General features: G+C 41.6%; 1 protein-coding gene across 5 annotated transcripts in view; it reads right to left on the reverse strand.

The window, feature by feature from the left end:
• LYPLAL1 (lysophospholipase like 1) overlaps positions 1–16,832 on the reverse strand; it is an 83,355-nt gene that overhangs the window by 20,325 nt on the left and 46,198 nt on the right. For all 5 annotated transcript variants that reach the window (XM_019483162.2, XM_059717752.1, XM_006274117.4 and 2 more), the window contains exon 2: positions 15,137–15,236. In XM_019483162.2, the coding sequence (XP_019338707.2) occupies positions 15,137–15,236 (100 nt within the window). The remainder of the gene's footprint in view (positions 1–15,136; positions 15,237–16,832) is intronic.

Below are 16,832 nucleotides of genomic sequence, written 5' to 3' on the forward strand. Positions count from 1 at the left end.
GTAGCAGGAGAATGGGATTCTATACTCCCAGTTTTGCTTCAGAGTATCTTGATGACCAAAGCAATTCATAAGACCTTTCTATTCCTTGACTACCCAATCTCTAGAGTCAAGATAATACTATTTACTGATCTCACTGAGCAAGTTACATTAGCAGATGTTTAAAATAATGCATTGTGGTCCTGTAATAGAATATGCTAGAGAGATGCAAAGGACCAGATCCTATTCCCTATTAGGCACCTGACTGACACACAGCCTTGTCCCATGTTATACTTAGGACGTTTTATTTAGATCGTTGTAAGCATCACTATGAGTTAGACAGATTTCTGAGAAGTTGCACAGTAATACTCACTATGATCTAAATAAAATGCATCCTAAGCCCTGGAGCCCTTGAAAACTAATGCTGAACTGCAATGTTGTGGGAGCTGGGACCAGCAATCAGCTGCTTGTTAGTCTCAGCCTCTGCACACACTGGAGTCTCCTGATTGTATTACCTCCATGGAACAGTTGGGCGTTAGCTCAGCATGTTAGGTAATAAGATTTGGAGATGCTCCTCACCAGGCCAGTCTTAACTTTGCTGTTACAACAGCACTTAGCATGCTTTTTACTGATTGAATGCTTGGAAGCTAGCATTTTAAGTGCAGATAACATGTGCTTAGTATATCATGTGACAAGGCCCTACAGCACCTCAATACAATCTTATCCCACCTTATTCAAGTACCTGAAAAAATATTCATGATTTGGGTTCTCCTCCTCTGGAATGCTGTTTGTGACTTAAGTCTTAAGGGTAAAATTATGGTATGTTACAAGAGTAGACCCAAAAATTGTCAAGGACTCAAGCAAAGTGGAATAGGATCACACTTAGATTGAATAGGATAGGATTCAAAATATGTATTATATTCCTTGAGATGCTTCCCTGTGTCAGAGTACCAATTTATATTATGTCATCAACAGAAATGTTAACAACTGTGGGAAACCAGTTATGTATATGTAAACTATTCTATTCCCTTCCTCCCCCACGCTTGATACAGTGGAAAACTAATTGTTAAGTAATGTGACAAGTATACAGCCAGATTTTGTGATGTGAATTTAGATGTTAAAACCTTATTACACTGATTTACTATGACTGAATGAGCAACTTAAAAATAAAAGATTTAGAGAGAAGACAACATTCATGATAATATAAGAATTATTAACGGGGGAATAAAGGCTGTATGTTAAGGCCCTTACAAATCTGCACTGAAACGGAGGAGAGATTTACTGTGTTTGAAGAGTACAGAACAGGCTCATAGGCTGAGTTGTCACAAAAATATCCTCACAACTAAATTTAATTTCTCAGAAATACATTAAAAATAACTTTTACAGAATGCTGAAAACTAAGATTCCTTTTAACAGTTCACCCAACTGGCACATCTGTTTTAGTCATTCACCTTGTTCCTTAAATAAATCCCTTTATTAGCTGGTATAATACAAGTCAGACATTACCATGGTAAACAAATATGTCTGGCATGGAACCATCTGTACAGTTCCAAGAATATAGCACAAAATTTGTTCATACAATTAAACCACAAAGAAAATGGCTCCCTATGATACAGTGACATGAGGGGTTTGACTAAACCCTACAAAAGCAAGGAAATACAGAGCTGACTGAAAATTCATTCTGACACATGGTCTGGTCTGTGCCTGACACCACAGCTCTGAGACTGAAGTAAAGCAGGTCCAAGTTGACAAGCTCCGAGTGGTCAGTTAAGGACAGTATCAAGAGTCCATTGTCTGCTCTGACTTTGTATTTTCTTCCTTTTGTAAGTTTAAATGAGACTCTTAGCATTATCCCCAGCTGATTTGTGGATGTGTGTTTTTTAAAAATGCCATTAAAAAAAGGCCCCAGTTCCTTATAATTTGTGCTTTTGAAACTCTGAATGTAGACCTTGGGTCTAACACAGAACTGTGTTTTAAAACCAATATATTTGTTACCTTGATTTTTTAAAATTTAAGATACATTAATTACTTCACTGCTCACTAGAGATTCAGAACCATAGGACAAAAAACACCCTACTCCAGATAATCCAAGCTAGAAACTAGTTTGGTAAAAAAAAAACTAGTTATCCTAACCTCCTTTTCTCCTTACTCCTCCGAAAAAAAACAAACCCTTGGCATTTGGAGCGTGATGATATAAAAGCTGAATTAGCTGTAAAGACTTAAAGAAATCAAATAGTGCTCAGCTTATGCTAGGCACTGTGACAGCGCACCTTAGGTGCCTGTCACTTTAAGGGCCAGAGCAGGCAGCAAGACATCCTAATGAGGGGGGGTCACACGACCACAGGAGAGGCAGGTGATTGGAAGAGAGGGCTAAGCAGACTCCATTTTAGCTCAGGCCCTCAGGGATGAGCCAACAGTCTGCTGCTGGCAGCTGGAAAGGCACCATCCAGCTGAGCGGCTGCTCAGGAACATCTTAGAGGCAAGGGCAGGAGCTATAGGGATGGCAGGAGGCTCCCTGTCCTGCATATGACTTGAAACTGCACCCTGCAAGGGAAGAATGGCCTGGTAGAGCTGCCTGTAGCAGGGTAGCTCCCAAGAAATGCCAGACTAGTTGCCTCCCCAGTGAAAGGTAGGTAGGGGTGCCTTATAACCCCAGATCCACTATCCAGTGGTCATAGAACACACAGTGGGGCCAGCATGCCTAGAGAGAGGCACCTGAGCCCCTGGGGGTGTAAGACCACAAACCCCAGGAAGGGGACATAGAGGTGGCACTAGTAAGGGAGTAGAGAGTGGCTCCAAGAAGTGGGGCAGGAATAAGTAGAGAGGTCTGCACAGAGTAGGGTTTGCTTAGGTGAGCCAGAAGCACTTTGTTTAATGGGTGTAGGGTAGGGCTTGCAAAACTGCACTGGGACATGCAGGTGGACCTGAAGGGCTGCACATGGGCCAGCCCCAAAAGAGCCAACTGCCTGGAGAGAGGTAATGGCTAAAGTCAACCTAGTGTTAGGCATAAAGACCACTGCCACATAGAGTAGGGTGCACGTGGCACCTGAACAGCTGTGTGGGATCACCTGGAGTATAAGTAGGCAAGCCTAGTGGCCCAAATAAGGCCGCTCATAGAGCAGGGCAGAGTGTATGAGGCCCTGGGAGAGAGGGTGGAATGTACGAGTAGACTGTGAGAAGTCCAGCAAGGGGCAGTCTGGCACGGCCTCTGGCCACAGCTATTACAACTTTGGATGCCATCTGAGAGCCATAGGACACAGTAAGAAGGCTGGTGCCATGTGTATACTCCCTGGTATTGGGGCATTAAATGGGCGGCCTCCCACTTATTACATCAGATTTATCCCAACAAGTCATGGCAAGCAAGACTGGGCAAACTGTCCTAGACAGAGGGGTGGGCCAGCATGGTGACCGCCCATGTGATCTTCCCTGTTGCAGACACCCATAAATCTTTAAAATACTTAAAAAAAACCCCTGGTATCTTCCCTACTTCTCTTTAAGAACATTACTGATTAAAACTTATATAAAAATAAACTTTATATTTGTTATTGGTCTGTAATGGCTTGATGAGGTGACTACTTATTTAAGGACTCTATATCAATTTCAAAATAGGTATGCTCAACAGAACAGATGAAACTAGGAATCTTAGGTTATACAAAGAAACTCATTGTGGAAACCTGTCTGACCACTAGTTGCTCATCATTTTTAGTTAAATACAGAAATCATTTTAGTGACAGGTTAAGGGTCTAATTCAGATGTAAGGAACATAAAAAGTGCAAGGTAGAAACCCTTTCCTTAATTTAGGAATGCCATAGCAAATGCATGACTCCACATTGGTGGGATGTATATAACAACACAGAAAGTGTAAGTGAAAGTAAGGGAGTAACTCTCAGGCTTTTTCTACACCCCCCCAGAAGTATGAATCATAACAGGAAAGACTCCTTTACATGTGGGACCCTTTCTTCCCTAGTATCATAGTACTTAGAGTCAGAAGGGACCTAAACAGATCATCAGGTCCGATTCCCTGCTCCAGGCAGGAACGCGTGCCGAGATCACATCCCAACCAAATACCTGTCCAGCCTCCTCTTGAAGACTCCCAAGGTAGGAGGGAGCACCACCTCACTTGCGAGCCCATTCCAGAGCCTGGCAGCCCTAGCTGTAAAGTAATATCTCCTGATGTCCAGCCTGAACTTTCTCTTTAACAATTTGTGGCTGTTATTCCTAGCAACCCCAGGTGGTGCCTGGGGGAACAGAGCCTCCCCCCAGTTCCCGCTGGTCCCCCCCTGATGAGTTTGTAAACGGCCACCAGATCCCACCTCAGCCTTCTCTTGTGGAGGCTGAATAAGTTCAGGCCCTTTAGCCTCTCTTCATAGGGCCTGTCCTGCAGCCCCTTGACCATGCAAGTGGCCCTGCTCTGGACCCTCTCAATCCCTCTTGAAGTGCAGCGCCCAGAACTGGTTGCAGTACTCCAACTGTGGCCTGACCAATGCCGCATAGAGTGGAAAGATCACCTCCTTGGACCTGCTTGTGATGCATCTGTACATGCACGACAAGGTGTGGTTAGCCTTACTCACCGCTTCCTCACATAGACAGCTCATGTTCATCCTGGAGTCAACAATGACTCCAAGATCCCTTTCTGCCACCGTGGTGACAAGAAGGGTGTTCCCCAGCCTATACATGTGTTGCTGGTTCCTTCTCCCTAGATGCAGTACCTTGCACTTGTCTGTGTTGAATTCCATCCTATTCTCATCCGCCCACTTCTGTAATTTGTCTAGATCTAGCTGGATTCTGTCCCTCTCCTCCAGTGTGCCCACATTGCCCCACAACTTGGTGTTGTCAGCAAATTTGGACAGCGTGCATTACACACCCACATCCAGATTGCTGATATACATGTTGAACAGTACAGGCCCCTGTGGGACTCCATTGCCCACATCCCTCCAGGTCGAAAATGACCCATCCACTACCACTCTCTGGCTGAGACCATCTAGCCAATTTTCCATCCATCTGACTGTGTAGGCATCACTGCAGCAGTCACCAAGTTTTTTAAAGAGAATGTGGTGGGAAACCATGTCAAAGGCCTTCTTAAAGTCCAGGAAGATGACTTTTACCCCGACACCCTCATCCAGGGACTTTGTGACCTGATCATAAAAAAGAAACCAAGTTAGGAAGGACCGGCCCTCAATGAACCTATGTTGGTTGCCCGTGAGCATTACCTCCCCTGCTGGGCCCTTGCAGATGTGCTCCATGATAATTTTCTCAAAGGTCTTCCCAAGGACCGAGGTAAAACTGACTGGCTTATAATTGCTGGGGTCTTCTTTTCTCCCCTTCTTGTAAACGGGGGCCACACTGGCCCTTTTCCAGTCCTCTGGTACCTGGCCAGTGCCCCACGAGTGCTCATAGAGCCATGCCATAGGCCATACGCAACCTGTGGAGCAGGTGCTACACTTGTTAAACTTTTTAAACTATCTATGCCAAATCCTGTGAATTCTTAGTTCTCAAATAAAAAGGCTCATGTTTATAAAGCTTTACAATATCAGGCTCTTAGCTTGTACACTGTCTAATAACTAAAGAAACACAGAGACAAGCTGATTACCATTTTAATCCAATACACTATCCTCTTATGTCAAGAGCAGAATGTCAATTTTTAGTTCAGGATATATTTTATGCCAAACTTATAAACCCCTCATAAGTGGGGCTTTTCTTAGAAATGTTGATACAGATGGACTGTTGTCATTAACAACACAGTCTTATGGTATAATAATACTGCACCACTAGTTACTGCATTAGATATGCAGCAGGAGAAGTTCAAGTAAACTGCACTAAAAGATATACTTAAACAAGAAGCGGGGAACGGACACCCTATATACTTATCCAAGTTTCAAACACTTCTGAATGATGGCCCTGTCCATTAGCTTTCAGTCAAGCAACCTGTTCTGTAGAACTCAATGGGGCATGTTCTTTCACACCAATGTAGATCCAAAATATCTGTCCTGGGCTGGTCAGAATGTATACACTTAAGTGAGAACTGAAACGACCAAAAGAAGTAGTCACATGACTTTCGTGGGGGGTAGAGGTGGCAGGTCAGGGTGGGAAGTGAAGGGAACTTTATTATTCTATGAACAAATCCAAAGCTTGCACAGGACAAAAGAAAGGAGAAAAAAGCTGCAACTCTCACTTTTATATTCTTTTGCTGTTAATGACTGGAAGATCTACTACAAATTAATTAGAATAACTGATTCATAGATTGTTAGGGGCTGGAAGGGACCTTGTAGATCAAACTAGGCAGGAAAGGACAACTGGGGTCAAGTGACCCCAGTGAGGTGACTGTCCAGGCTCCTTTTCAAAAAAGGAAGGTTGTATTATAAAACTACAGGGTTCATTTAGTCTAAGAAGAATTGTTTAGTTATCAGTACATGTGAGAAGACTTCTTAACATACCAATATTCTGCAAGAGTACTAAACTGTTAGTAATTAGTTTTCATTGAGACATTATGGGCCAAGGTGTAGTCAGTTAAGGACAGTATCAAGAGTACATTATAGTCTGCTCCAACTTCGTATTTTCTTCCTTTTGTAAGTTTCAATAAGACTCTTCGCATTACTCCCAGCTGATTTGCGGATGTGTCATCCACAACCATCATCCCACTGAAGTCAGAAATTAAACCAATCTACCTATCAAGCCTTATTCTTAGGTTTGTCTGATGCATAGATCTCATACAGGCCCTCAGCAAATGATTCATATTTTTATCACTTTGGGCATTTGGAATTTTTGACAAAAATCATGTGGTCTGTGGAGAGAGGCAAGGAGAGCTAGTGGGCCAACATCTATTCTCGGTGTCAGCAGTTTTAATTCCTAATTACTCCATTGTGTCCTTTGACAGATTAGGAGGAAAAACAGAGTAAATTAACTTTTGAAGAGGATATAACCAGTAGATCCTTGCTGATCTGAACCCTTTGGGACCATACCCTGTTCATACAGATAAAATGTTCAGATATAGGAGATATCACTAACAGAAAATACCACAACAGAGAGAGGAATTTAAAAATAAAATTGATATGCAATAGTTCAGAAACAGGATATCATTGCAAAAAAATCTGTGCATATGCAGGTATTCCCCTCCCCCTCTTTTTGCCTTGACAGTATCAGATTGGGAGCTGGTACAATCCACATGTTCATATACATGGGGTCTGGATCAATGAGTATCTACTGTATATTACTGCAATTGACAGAACTGTCCTAGTCAGCTTTATTTTTGTGTGTTATTTTTGCTGTATTAGTTTCAAGGGAAGGGGGAAAGAAATATCAGAGTGTACAAAATAACCAACTTCAAAAATGTTACCCAACTGTGGTATTAGTTACCAGGTGTATGAAGGCCTTGTTACACCTTGTGCTGTAAACTGAACAAATGTTAACAGGCTTAGTGTTGTTCGGCTTAGTGGAGCAGTCACACCTTAAGGCAAAGTCATCCCTGACTGTCCTTTACTTGCACAACTGTCACTTTTCACTAGAGGTTTGCTGAGCAGGGGCAGGACTAGGAGCTAGGGGCAGGACCAGCTCACTGTTAGAGCTCTGAGGGCCCCAGTCCTTTTTTCTCTGGAGCCTGCCCCCTCAGTATTGCCCCCCCCCCCCCCCAATCCTGGGCTGGCTGGGCACTCTGAGCTCTGAAAAGGATTGCTCCGCTCGGAGCTCAGGCAGCAACTGGCCAGCCAGCAGCCTGGCCAGCAGTGGTGCACAGGGGATGAGCTCTGAAGAAAAAAAAACAAAGAAAACAGATTGGGTCCCCAGGACTTGGATACATGGCCTGGCAGGGCTGGGCAGCTGGACCAGGGCTGAGCTTGGCAGCTTCAGCACGGCAGCAGACAGGGAGCCTAAACCTCTCTCAGCTGCCTTCCAAGCCCTGCAGGGGTATGAAGTCCTGTCCCTGTACTCATCCCTCAAGACCTGCTGCTCCCACCGGGCACAGCCAGCACCTCATCCCTGGAGCTCGCTTGCTCTGCTCAGGCCCAGCAGTCTGGGAACATGCCTAGGGGGTGGGGAGGGGTACAGGGACAGGACTTCCCGGCCCACTGGGCTTGGGAGGCAGCTGTGAGCAGTGCAGCCACCCCAGCCCCAGCCTGGACAGACAGAACGGAGCCCTGCCTTCCGTGCATGGGGCCACCCAGCTGCTGGGGAGCAGGCCCGGGGGGGGGGGGGGTCCAGATGTCCAGTAGGAACTTGCCTCAGGCTGCCACCCCTCTCCTCTTGCCATGGTCCTGGAAAGCTAAGCAAGCTCCAGGGCTGTGGTGCTGGGTCTGCATAGTAGGGCAGAGGCAGCTGTTGTTCCTGCTCACCCTGACTTAGGAAGGACCACTGCACCCTGTGATGCTGGAAGACTTCAATTTAGGTGGAAGAGCCGTCTAGACTGGCCACATCTTAATGGAACAGAAGAAAAATTAGGCAGATTAGAAATCATCCTGCCTTGGAGTAGCGTAACTTTAAGATAAATAAGGAGTTCTTTAAACGACTTTAAAGGTGTTAACATGCAGCCAGTCCAGGGGTTAAGAGTTCCAGAAGCCGCCTAAAATTACTGTGTAGCAAGGCCCTAAATGGCCTTTTCTCAGGCTGCCTCCTCCCAAGTGTCCTGTTATTGGCTGTCACTGGCACACCAAGTCTTTGCTGGATGAACACAGGCTCAGTGGAACTACAGCTCTTAAAGGCACTTCCAAGCTATGCTCTAACATGCAGCATGACAGTTTTGTAAAAACGGTAGCAAACTGGGTAACAGGGAAATGCTGGATTCACTGGGGAAATCACAAAGAGAAAACTCGCATACGTACATGAGATAGAATAAAAAAAAAAAAATAAAAAAAAAATGAAGGCTTTAAAATAAAAGGGGGGGGGGGACAAAAACATTACGTAACTTGCAACCCTCTAACTTGCTATCTGTGAGGCAACACAAACACCACAATGCTGGGACAGCAGAATTCCTAGACATGCCTAAGGGGGAGATTAACAGGGTTCCTCTACTTCGGGAGAATACCGAGCCAGAAAAGGGGGAGGAAAGAGGCTGACAGCTGGGACATGGCCAAAGGACTGAGAAGCACAAGTGTACCATTACTACAATCCCCTTTTTTATTTTTAAGAACAGTGTTGATACCTTTATTGTATGCATGGTATTCAGTATGGGTAAGTTATTCTTACATGAGCACTGTACATTTGATTCCAGCTCATCCAATGCACCAGGTACATAACAAAATACATTAATTTTTTTCAAACATGCTTTCACCATGCTACGGTATTAGGTAAAGTGTCAACTGCAATATGCTGTCCATTTACAAGGTCACAATAAAGAGAAATAGTGCGACAATATCAGAAAGCCTCCAAGTCCTTCAAAATACAACTTCTAAATAGGCTGTTTTGTTTTAAATTTATGAATGAGGGTTGGGCTCACAAAAGTGAGGTATTAATAACATTTGCTTGAGCCAGGCATAGTACGGCTAGGCACAGCACAAGCTCTCCCACACAGCTCTGCCAATCCATCTCAGTACTGACCTGCAATGCCCCAGCTGCTTTTCCAATCTTAGGCTTCTCATGAACAAAGACTGCCAATACAGCTAATCGGTGCCAAACTATCTGGTGGTTTTGTGATATGGCCAAATGGGGACTATGTTGAGATGAAATGCACCTCCACTTGTGAGCACAACAGAGATCTGAACCCAGGTGAAATACCTGGAATACCAGACCTCAGTGTTGAACTGTCGCTAGCAGCTACATGCTTATAACAAGGAAAGCTTAGATTATTTTGAAAAAAAACCTATGCAGATAGATCTACTGACTATTTGCATATCTTTCCATAGATGCCCAAAAGATCCACAAAATAACTCAAATTATATTTATAGCTTACTTTCTGACTTTCAATGGGAAACATTGTCAGAGGAAGTGCCATACAACACACAGGATCTCTGACCTAGATTTTTCCAAGAAGACTATAAAAGGAAGGTATACTTATTAAAACAAGTGGAGACTAAACAGGTTTAATGTTACCATGTTAGCTGCTGCAGTGCTAATTTAAACTATTGCTTTCTGTTAAAGAGGGGGGCTAAACTGGCTGATATTTAGTTCTCCTGATTTAGATACTCAAAAGAAACCAAATGTTTAAGTTTAAAGTGGTAGCAGCTGAAACAGTATTTAAAGCTGCAGCTGTGCTTTAATGAAGAAGGGTGTGAAAAAGGAAATCCTTTCCCTTTAAAACTGTTGGTGCAGACGTGGCTTTAAGGATTGCATCAGCTACTAGGGCAACAATTTAAACTTGGGTTTCTTTTTGGGGCACATGCATCAACATTATTTGGGAGAAAAGTTTTAGTTCAACTGTATGTGACAATTAAAATCTGGCTACTATGGCTTCAATTGTAAAGATAGAGCTAAAAAATTAAACAAGCCCTAAAAAAAACCCCACAACTTAAAATTCTGAAAAACATCTATATGTTAAAGAAATGAAGCACGCTATTCCTAGCACGAAAAGCCTAAAAGCACAGGATTGAAAAATGAGTATTTGGCAAATTCACCTCAGTTACATCTTTCTTTTCTTCCATAATCTTCCCATTTTCTACAGCCGCCATAAACATTGTGCATTCTTTATTTTACAAAATTAAATTTTTCAAATGTATGCATGTCCTTCACATTAATAAACAGAAGTGTGCTGTATCATAGCATATATGCATTAAATCATATATTGTTAGATCTGCATACAAAACCACTGATAGTGATGGTTCTGACCTTTTATCATTTGATAGTATTTTTTCTCTTCCACAGGAAAGCCCTAGAATATCTGTATACTTTTGTGCCAAGAGAAAGGCTTTTCTCCCAGAAAAAATAGAAGGTTTGTAAACTAAAAAAGTAGTAGTACTATAGACCTACTCAAAGGATGGGTAAGCTAGGTCTTTCAAGCTGTACTAAACTTACATTTTTAGGGCAAATACATTACAGAAGAGCATGATAACAAAAACAAAACACATAAATCTTTTTTTCCTACAGGATTCTCTAGACAATTTGTCCCCCCTCTTACAGCCTAGTTTAAAAAAAAAAAAAAAGTCTATAAAACTGATATAATTTCTTTATCAGCCATACTATTTTGCTCTAGATGTTTGCCTTGTATTGTTCTTCAGTGACCTTATATTTTAAAAGTTAAGCAGAATAAGAACTCTTCTGAAGTGGGATCTCTAGTTGCTCCAAAGTAATTGCGTCAGGGACAGCATTAAGACCAGACAGTTCTTCCAGTAGATAGAAATACAACTCATTTGTTTCAGTATCTGGCATAAAAATACACCCCCTCCCCCCAACTTTACAAACTCTAACCAACATAGCAATGTCAGTCAGTAGTGCAAAGAGGTATTATCCTTAATTAATATGGTACAACTTATTTCATTCAGGGCAGGAGTATACAATGTAACTTATACTGGCAAAAGCACAGAAGCTGTATTCTTGTCAAAAGCAAACTGCTGGGACAATATGCCTGCAAAGCGCTCCTTGTATATACCAGGCTTGTTTTACTTCTTAAGTTTTTCCTTGCTTTTAATCCCTAGAGTCAAAAGCTACAGCCAGGGCTGGTGTATTGCTGCACCTCCTTGGAACTGCAGCGATGTTACTGGAGTTCCAGGCAAACACAGAAATCCAAATGCATCCTATCAACTGGAGGACTGGGGTCATGGTGACCATATTTAAGGTACCCAATTTCTTATTTTTAGAGGTGCCAAGCACCTGAACTGGTGCTAGTGTTCACTACTTCAAAAAAAAAAAAAAAAATCAGGCCAGGTCCTTAGGTGCCTTATACTGATGGAGTAATCTAACAGTCGTCACTCCAATTTGGAAGTGTTCGGCTCTGAGTTTTTTTCTTTGGAAATAGGAGAGAGAAACCATTACTAATCAAAGTGTATAACATGCTTCAGGATTTAAACACCAAACTACCTTTGACTGAGTCAGCAAAGGCTTTTTGTTATTTATATTTCAATCAATAAAACATATCTTTACAAACTTAGTTTGTATATTGCTCCAAATGGAGGCAAGCATTACTGTACTTAAGTGCATCTGTTTTATTTCATTGTGTCAGTTAATGGTGCTTATCAGGAACAGAGGACTGTAAAGCAATATTCCATAATGTACTTCCAACTTGCTAGACAGAGACAAATGCAGCACAGGTATTTTGCTTTCAGAAAGGGTAGGGGGAAAAGCACTACAGAAAATCTTGCTAAATGGAGAAGAGTTAAATCAAATCATGCATGATCTCAATTTGCTTTAGAAGAGAATAAACTCGTATTATAAAGTACCAACTATTGATTCAGATTTTTAAATTCCAATGTAGTATGTTTCACTGCATGCTGTACTTTTGTGTTTCCTACAGCATACTTGGCTAGGGACAGAAATTACACATAAACCAGTGTAAATGATCAGAAACTGGTTTAAACCTGTAACAGAACAGTGGTTTATGTGCACTGAACATATCTGAAAATGGCTGAAACCAGTTTAAGATAAACCTGGTTAAGTGTAGTATCAGACTTAACTGATTTGGGTCAAACTGGTTTATTCAATGTTTGTCTCAGACCCCTTGCTGGTTTAAGCTAAATCAGACTCCCCCAGCATCCCAGCATGCTCTCTGGGCTGGGTGGGGCTCTCTGCTCCACAGCAAGGCTGGTCCCTTCCCCACTGCTCCCCATCACCACTCCCTGCTAAGCAGGAATTCCCCCCTCCCCTCTGCCTTGTGGAGAGATGTCTGTATATTAGCTAGCAGACCACATGCTGGCTACAGTCCCTGCTGAATCAACAGGAAGAATCAACAGGTAACTCATAATGTCCCTCTGTTGTTTTCTTAATGGGGTAATAAACACCGAGTTAGGGGGTGATAAACACTTATCAACTCCCTGCTGGTCTAATCATAGCATCCTGCCTGGGCCTGGCCATACCCACCTCAGCTCAGTACTGTACAAGGGAAGGGAGGGATGCTATGGCGCCTCCGAGCTTCTAGCCTGAGACACTGCAGGCATGTACTGGCATTTCTGGGATGTCTGTACAGTTACAAAGTGATTCAGCCTAGCCAGGCTCAGGCTTTTTGAATGTCTCTCCCTAGCCTTCATGATTTAATCACTGTACATTGCATGCAAGTGGGGTAATCTTAAATGTTAAGGTAATTATGTGAGACTGTGACTTGGACACTTGAAGTGAGACGTGAAACTCCAGCAGGCAAGCAGATGTGGCCAGAGGCATTTTGGTGGCTAGAATATAGGCAGGAAGAATGGCTGTAAGGGAAAAGCATGGGGAAAATTATTGATGACCTTTACTTCACTCCTCCAACATCTAATACTGGTAGTCAAGAGACTACTGCCAAGGGATAGGACATGGAGTCCTATGGATAGACACGCTTGCTATTTACAATATATATACATTAATGTAGCTATAGGGGTGTAGGTTGTAGCTGTGTTGGTCTAAGGACATAGGCAGACAAGGTTCCTTGGGCGAATTTGATATCTTTTATTAGACCAACCCAAATAGTTGGAGAATAGTTATTAAGCAAGCTTTCCAGTTCAAAAACCCTTTGTCAGGCTAAGGAAGTTTCAGCAGTTGGTGTGTGCTCTCATTTATATTGGTTGAGTACAAAATTCTGGGGTATTTTTAGTGAAAATAGGGTATCAGGCCTTGGCTCAGGAACCAATCCCCCATTTGTAACATTGTTTCTTATGAGAAAACTGGTTCTGAGTTACAATGTTTCAACTTAAGATGCGGTTTTCAGGAACCAATTGTGTTGCAAGTCCAAGGACTGCCAGTACTAGGGTTGGGTATTTGACCACGCAAATAAAAATTGGTCAATTGACCAGTCAATTATCAGTCAAAAATTGTAAAAAATTGCCAATAGGTGCAAACTACACAGAAAAATTTTCCCATTAGGATTTGTGTTAAAAACAATTAAAAATCATATTTCTGTCAAGAAAAAAAACCAAAAAAAAAAACCACACACACCAAAAAATGTATTTTTGTAAAATTGCTATAATCTCTGACTGGTCAAAAATGCTGTCAATTGACCAGTCAAATTACAATATTTGACCATTCAATTGATCAACTTGCCATACCTCTGAATAGCTAAAGATGGGATCTCTAAGTCAAGGGATCTCTAAGATTGATCTCTAAGTCAATGATTTTCAACCACTGTGTTGTAGGATTTTTGATGTGGAAACACTTATGCTATTCACAAGATAAACCCAGAGATATCAAATAGGAATCAGTACCAAAAATATTTCTGACCTATTGTATTCTTCATGAGTTATTTAAAACAGAAGAATTGCTCCATTATTTTTCTCTTATCAATAAGTGAGTGAAAGCTAGGAGCTGGCATTTTCCAAAAGGTGCCTCAAGTCTAAAAAGCTTGAGAATCATTGTTTTAAATAATCAAGTCTGAAAACATTAGACCTAGCTTGTAAACAGCCTGGGTCCACTATTTCCTGTATAGCACAAAGCACACTGTGGCACCTTACTAAATCAATAACAATAATGGGACATGCCCCAGAAGACTTCTATGAGAATGAAGTTGGACTCCATTTTTTGATTCTGGTCCAACTATTCTAAGACTTTAAAACAAAAGCAAACTTGTGATTGATATTTTTTAATTTCTAGGCCTGTTTCTAATAGTAGAAGATCATCTTTAATTTGTTTCTAATTATGTGTTTATTTTATAAATAACACTCCTACCAGAAGCATTAAAAACAGAACCAAATTTTGATAGTACAGAAAACAAAATATTTAATAAAGTCTGGTAACAGATTTATGAAACCACTGTAGGTACAGAGGTGGCCTGCTGTATGAATTCATACCACTGTTAAAAAGCGCACCCCAGAGGATATTTTTTTTTTTTTATCTGTAGTAATTAGATAAAGAAATCAATGCAAAATGGTTTAAATACAAATTGGAGGAGAGCAGTTTACATAAGATCTCATGCATTTAATTACAAGGTAAGGTTCTAGCACTGAGCATAGTTGAGCTCCAATTATTACAAGAAAAATAAACAAAAAGAACAGTGTCAGGAAAACAGAAGGAAAGACTCTGCATTATCTGTACTCAGAGTTATGAGTGCATTTTCAGAACCATGAATCTGTCAAAGGAATAAAGGAATTTAGTCCTAGGTTTAAAATAAGTAGGACAATACCTGGCAGGAGCTGTGGGATAAATGACTTTTATATGTTGGAAAGCCAGATCCTGACTTAAAACTTGCTTCATCCATGCTCTTACTCCTTGGCCAGTATCACCTGTGCAAGATATAAACATAAAATAAGTGATATTATATGTATTTATATAGGGTGCCATACAACGTCAAAAATACTGATGTTAGAAATTCACAACAATTACAAACCACAGACTCAATCCTGCCAGTTAGTGATCAACTTCTGGAAATACTCAGCACCTTCACTTCCCCTTTTACATAAGGAGATACTCAATACCATCCAGGATCGCATTCTTAAAGGGGCTATCTAATAACACTTTCAACTGCCACTGACTTCCCACTGACCCCCAAAACCTTGCACCAATTATAAAGTAGATCATTAGCCATTGATAATGGCACGACAGAACAAACAATGACTGTAAATGTGTTTTTTCCCCCCCACAGTGGAAAAAACCCCAAACAAAAATCCTTCATTGTCTTTGAAAATTGGATTTTTTTCACAGAATCATCAAAATTCATAAACAAGACTGAAGTGTCCATGTTTCATAAGGTTGGAGGGGACCTCAGGAGGTCATCTAGTCTAACCCTCTGCTCAAAGCAGGACCATCCCCCAACTAGATCATCCCTGCCAAGGCTTTGTCTAGCCGGGTCTTAAAAACCTCCAAGGATGCAGATTCTCCAACCTGTCTGGGTAACCTATTCCAATGTTTTACTACCCTTATAGTGAGAAGGTTCTCTCAAATACATAACCTAAACTTCCCCTGCTGGAACGTGAGATCATTGCTCCTTGTTCTATTATCTCCCTTTTTAATTACATTAACATACCTCCAAATTTACTTGAGATTCATAAAAAACTCACTCCATTTCATTAGCTGTTAAGAACAGAAACAGGTTTCAGCCAAACATCAGATCCAAATACCCGTGAATTTCTAATAAGCCAGACATCAAATTGTGTATAGATCCAAGCATTAATGCCTAGAGTTAGCACACTGTTCAAAATCCTAAATCCCAGTCCAATGTATAAGAACTGACTGAGATGTGGATCTGAAACCTACATCCAATAGCAACCTGAAGCTGGATTCATGCGATCCTGTGTGCACACTTTACAAACACGAGCTCGCATCCCTTTCTGAGCTTCTCTTCACTGTACTCAAAAGTATAACTTAACTGCTAACCATGCACAAAAATCTCCAGGTCATATTAAGTGGTTCTTTAAACTTGTGCTCACCTTAGATTTGAGTGTGAGTTATGCTCAAACTGGTAATACAGCAGGGACTACAGTTAACTAATCTACTGCTACTCCAATCACTCTATAGGGCGCTGGTGCTGTTTTAATCCCAGGTTCTTCCAGATGCTTGAACTTGAAATGCCAACCCAAGTTAATACCCAAGCAACCTTGTCTTTATTGCTGTTTTAGCCTTGGCTAGCCAACCTGAGTTAAAAATGCAAACACACCTAGAATGCATCACTGTCACTCAAGCTAGCCTAAAATGAACGCAGTCACTTGCGCATACCAACCCAAGATAACTGCTGCAGTGAATACAAGCTCTTAGAAAAGGTTTTCTATTGCTTTAGTTTCCAAAGGAAATCCTGAAATATTATTTACAAAATAAAATGCATGCAAGTCCAAGCTACAAATACTCTCTCATATGCTTTGCTTTACTAGCATCAACAGCCTTAT

The sequence above is a fragment of the Alligator mississippiensis genome, chromosome 1 (genome assembly GCF_030867095.1).
Source record: "Alligator mississippiensis isolate rAllMis1 chromosome 1, rAllMis1, whole genome shotgun sequence".
NCBI lineage: Eukaryota > Metazoa > Chordata > Crocodylia > Alligatoridae > Alligator > Alligator mississippiensis.